Source organism: Acyrthosiphon pisum, chromosome X (genome assembly GCF_005508785.2).
Source record: "Acyrthosiphon pisum isolate AL4f chromosome X, pea_aphid_22Mar2018_4r6ur, whole genome shotgun sequence".
Lineage (NCBI taxonomy): Eukaryota > Metazoa > Arthropoda > Insecta > Hemiptera > Aphididae > Acyrthosiphon > Acyrthosiphon pisum.
In genome coordinates, this window is record NC_042493.1 from 68,578,687 (window position 1) to 68,582,747 (window position 4,061).

At 31.4% G+C, this 4,061-nt stretch overlaps 1 protein-coding gene across 1 annotated transcript in view; it reads left to right on the forward strand.

Annotated features, from left to right (window-relative positions):
* The first annotated feature begins 1,778 nt into the window (after positions 1 to 1,778).
* LOC115033901 overlaps positions 1,779 to 4,061 on the forward strand; it is a 7,047-nt gene continuing 4,764 nt past the window's right edge. The window contains exon 1 of the mRNA XM_029488704.1: positions 1,779 to 3,500. Coding sequence (XP_029344564.1) covers positions 2,318 to 2,929 — 612 coding nt within the window. The 5' untranslated portion in view covers positions 1,779 to 2,317 and the 3' untranslated portion in view covers positions 2,930 to 3,500. The remainder of the gene's footprint in view (positions 3,501 to 4,061) is intronic.

Below are 4,061 nucleotides of genomic sequence, written 5' to 3' on the forward strand. Positions count from 1 at the left end.
TTTTATCAATTATTATACTTGATAAAAATTTCAAAATATTTTGACTTGTTTTGAGCTGTTTACGGACAATTTCATATTTCAATTTTTTATTTTTTTTTTTATATGAATATCAATACAGTTTTATTTGTTGAGCAAAAAAATGTAAAAATGGAATACAAGGTTCCTGATATATTGTTACAATAACAGTTGACAAATATTAAAAATTCATAGGCACAATTTTTTTTTATAAGCATTTAAAGATCAAATTTTTACAAAATTTATCAAATTTAAAATTGAATAAATATTTTGTAATTAAAAATTTATAAAATGTTCAACTTTTATATCTAATAGGATTGAAAATTTAAAACAAGATTGCATGTAAGTTGTTAATTCTGTTACCAAAAAATGTAAAAAGTACATAAGCACAGTTTAGTTTTTATAGTCATTTTAAATTCAAATTTGGACGAAATTACATATTAAAAAACCTAGAATGACTATTTTAGTTATTTTATTGTGATTATATAATATTATTCGTGGGTAATTGAAACTTCTAAAGTATACTACAATGTATTAAATATCTCTGATAGTATCACGATATTTTGTTGATGTATAACGCATTATAAGTACCAAATGGATATTGTGATATGATTAATTTGGAATTTATTATAGGTACCTATTATAGGTCAATTTTATTTTTAATACCATAGATATAAGTATATAATATGCCGTACACCTAGACTGACATACCGTCTCCGCTCAGAATCGATGATATATATATAGGTATATATAAATTCACCTGTGTAAAGCTTTATACTGCAGATGCTGAAGATACAGGAATTGATCCAAGTGCTTTGTAAGTCATAAATAAATTTAGATGAGCATTTCGAACGTCATGAACTCATGACTAGCTAATATTTTCAGAATAACAAACGGTTGTGCAGGCTTGAATATTTTAATAAATTTCCCGTAAAATTATTATTACAGGATTAGCCATTAGGTACAATAATCTACTTGATAATATGTTACTGTACAGTGTACCTGCTGGCTGCTGTATTATAAATGTACATTATGTTCATCTGAACATAGACAACGGTAATAATGAACGGTTATATTATCTATAGGTATCGGTCACGGACTAAGATAATATAGTCTAAGTATAGCGTTAGCTGCCCCGTTGTTGCCAGATAAGAATTTATTATTTATTGTTTACCTTAATGTTTATGTTGTACTATTATAAATTATATTAATACGTTCGAGCTTTATGTAATCATATGTTATATATCATTGTCATGTATCTGCTGTAAGGGGGCTGCAGCAGATGAAAAAAAAGTGATTTTTAGACCAATATTAAGCTAGACAAAACTGGAAGAATTTGGTTTGACAGATTTTAATTTTGAAAACGGATTATGAATGATCAACAAGTTTACAAGGGAATGATCGAGGCGATTTTGAATTTTTTTTTCAGCTGTGATATCAAAGAATAAAAATATCGAAAATATATGATATTTTTGTATTTATATTATTCATTATGACCAGGGATCATAACTTCTAGCATTTGCATATTTTTTTTGAGAGGTCCTAGAGGACCTATGTGAGTAATAAATTTGTTTCAGATAACTAAGAAGCTACATACAAAATGTTATGTTGCATATTTTTGCATATTTCGGAGTATAAGTGCTATTTTGCTTTTTTTTCAGTTATTTTTGGATTTTTGCATGATTTTTATCATTTATTTTTTTAACTTTTTTTTTAGTAGCCTAAAAATGTTTTCTTAAAAATAACAAGTAATTATAGTCATATTAATTGTTCATATTAGTAATTAATTCGTGTTAATTAATTTTTCTTCTTATATAACTTATATAATAATATCAGAAGAAACTTTACGAGTTTAGGCGACGCGCGACGTAGCGAGAGTGTACGCCCGAAACTTCGTAATCCGATCGATAAGGAAACCATTATAATTGTATATAATTGTATATAATTGTAACTTGTACTGTAGTTGTACTGTAGTTGTACTGTTTTATTTTTATAGTTTTAAGGTATTCGGGTATTCCGATATCATTATCAACATTACACAACATTTAAAAACCGACCAACATATTAAAGCCGTTAAACGTGCTGAAATCCAAGCTGAAAAAAACAACAATTAGTTACCAACTTTACCAAAAAGTCGTCGTTTAGTAAAAACTTGTGTTTTGCGTTGTTATCGGCAAATATACCACTGAATAAAGTTTCAAATCAAAGCTTTCGTACATTTTTGGAAGTTTATACCGGAAATAATGTTCCTACAGAAACAAACTTGGGACTTGGATACATAGATGACATTTTTGGCGAAACAATGAGTAAAATTAAACTTAAACTGCCTGGTAAAAAATTTTGGGTTAGTATTGACGAAACTACCGATATAGAAGGTACATTTGTTGCTAATGTAATTGTTGGTATATTTGAAGCAGATTACCCAGGTAAACAATATTTGGTACATTCAGAACAACTAGAAAAAACAAATTATTCGACTTTTGCCAGAGTATTCGACAAATCTATTGGAATCATTGGTATTCAACATAAGAATGTTTTATTGTTTACATCCGACGCCGCTCCCTATATTATGATAAAAGCTGGTAATACATTGAAAGCATTTTATCCCAAAATGATTCATATCACGTGTACGGCTCATGGACTCCACCGAGTAGCAGAGGAAGTAAGAGGCAAGTTTAGCAATGTCGATAAACTTACTTCTAGTGTTAAAAAAATATTCCGAAAAGCACCAAACCGTGTTCAACTATTCAAAGATGAAGCTCCTCATTTACAATTGCCACCGGAGCCTATTATAACACGTTGGAGTACGTGGATCATAGCCTCAAATTACTTGTTCGAACGCGGAACAATTTTGCATGTCGATATATTATATATGTATTTACTCGCTTCGGACACCACGGTGCAGCGGAGATAAAAGCGCTCAGCAAGTTCCCCCTCCAGTGTCCGGCGACAGGTCGTCTGGCGATAGCTACGCCGCTAGACAGTTGGTTGTACGACCAGCGACACCTTTGTTTTATCTTTTTGCAACGGTTGGGCGCGACACACATCTCTGTCCGCCCACCATTATTGCGTGCTATTGTGGGCCGCCGCACCCAATCTTATGAGTTGTGGTCAATTTTTATATTCGACGATTCTGTCGGTACGAGTGTGCGTTACCCCAGGTAAATTAGCCACCATTTGATGCTTTTGTCTTCACGTGTGCAATACGGCTAACCATTTGGTGGGACATCGTGTCATCGCCCCATATTTCGAGGGCGAAGGATTCCGTGCATCGCCTGACAACTTACGTCGAACCAGGGATTCCGGGCATCGCCTAACAAATTACTTCGAACCAGGTCGTCCTTTGTAATTTGTATTATATATATTGTTTGAACAACATGCCACTACACGTATATATGCGGACCCATTTGGATACACTTTTGCATGGCAGTTGTGTGTGCACCCCCAAAAGTGTTCAGCTACAACAGGTGTTCAAGAACTCTTTGGTAAGCATAGTAGGATCTAGAAGTTTATCATTACATTTATACAATTTTTCTTCAGGCTGTATTTTAAGTTATTCCTCTGAAGAAAATGTAAAGACAAATTGTTTTTTAGGTAAATTTTCTTTGTCGCTAAAATATTCACTAAAATTATCTTCTACAAGGAAAAACAAATTTTAAAATACAATTTTAGATTCTGAGTGAAACTTCATCGTTAAATGTATTGATTTTACAATGATGTGTGTTTTTTTTTTTTTTTTTTTATTATTTTTTTTTTGTGTCTGTCATCACCTTTTAGGACAGAAAAAGTGCTTCGATTTTCTTTAACAGTATCTTTTCTGATAGGAAAGTGAATCTAGTTGGTACTTTGGAGGGTCAAAAGTAAAATTTCCAATAGTTTTCAAAAGCGCCGTGAAAAACAAAAGAAAAATTAAGGAAAAACAGGAATTTTTACGTAAAATCTGTTTTCGAGAAAATTGATTTTTGTTTTTGGTGTAACTTTAAAACGAATGACTGTAGATACATGACATTTTCACTGGTGATTATATTTCCATTTTCTATACATGA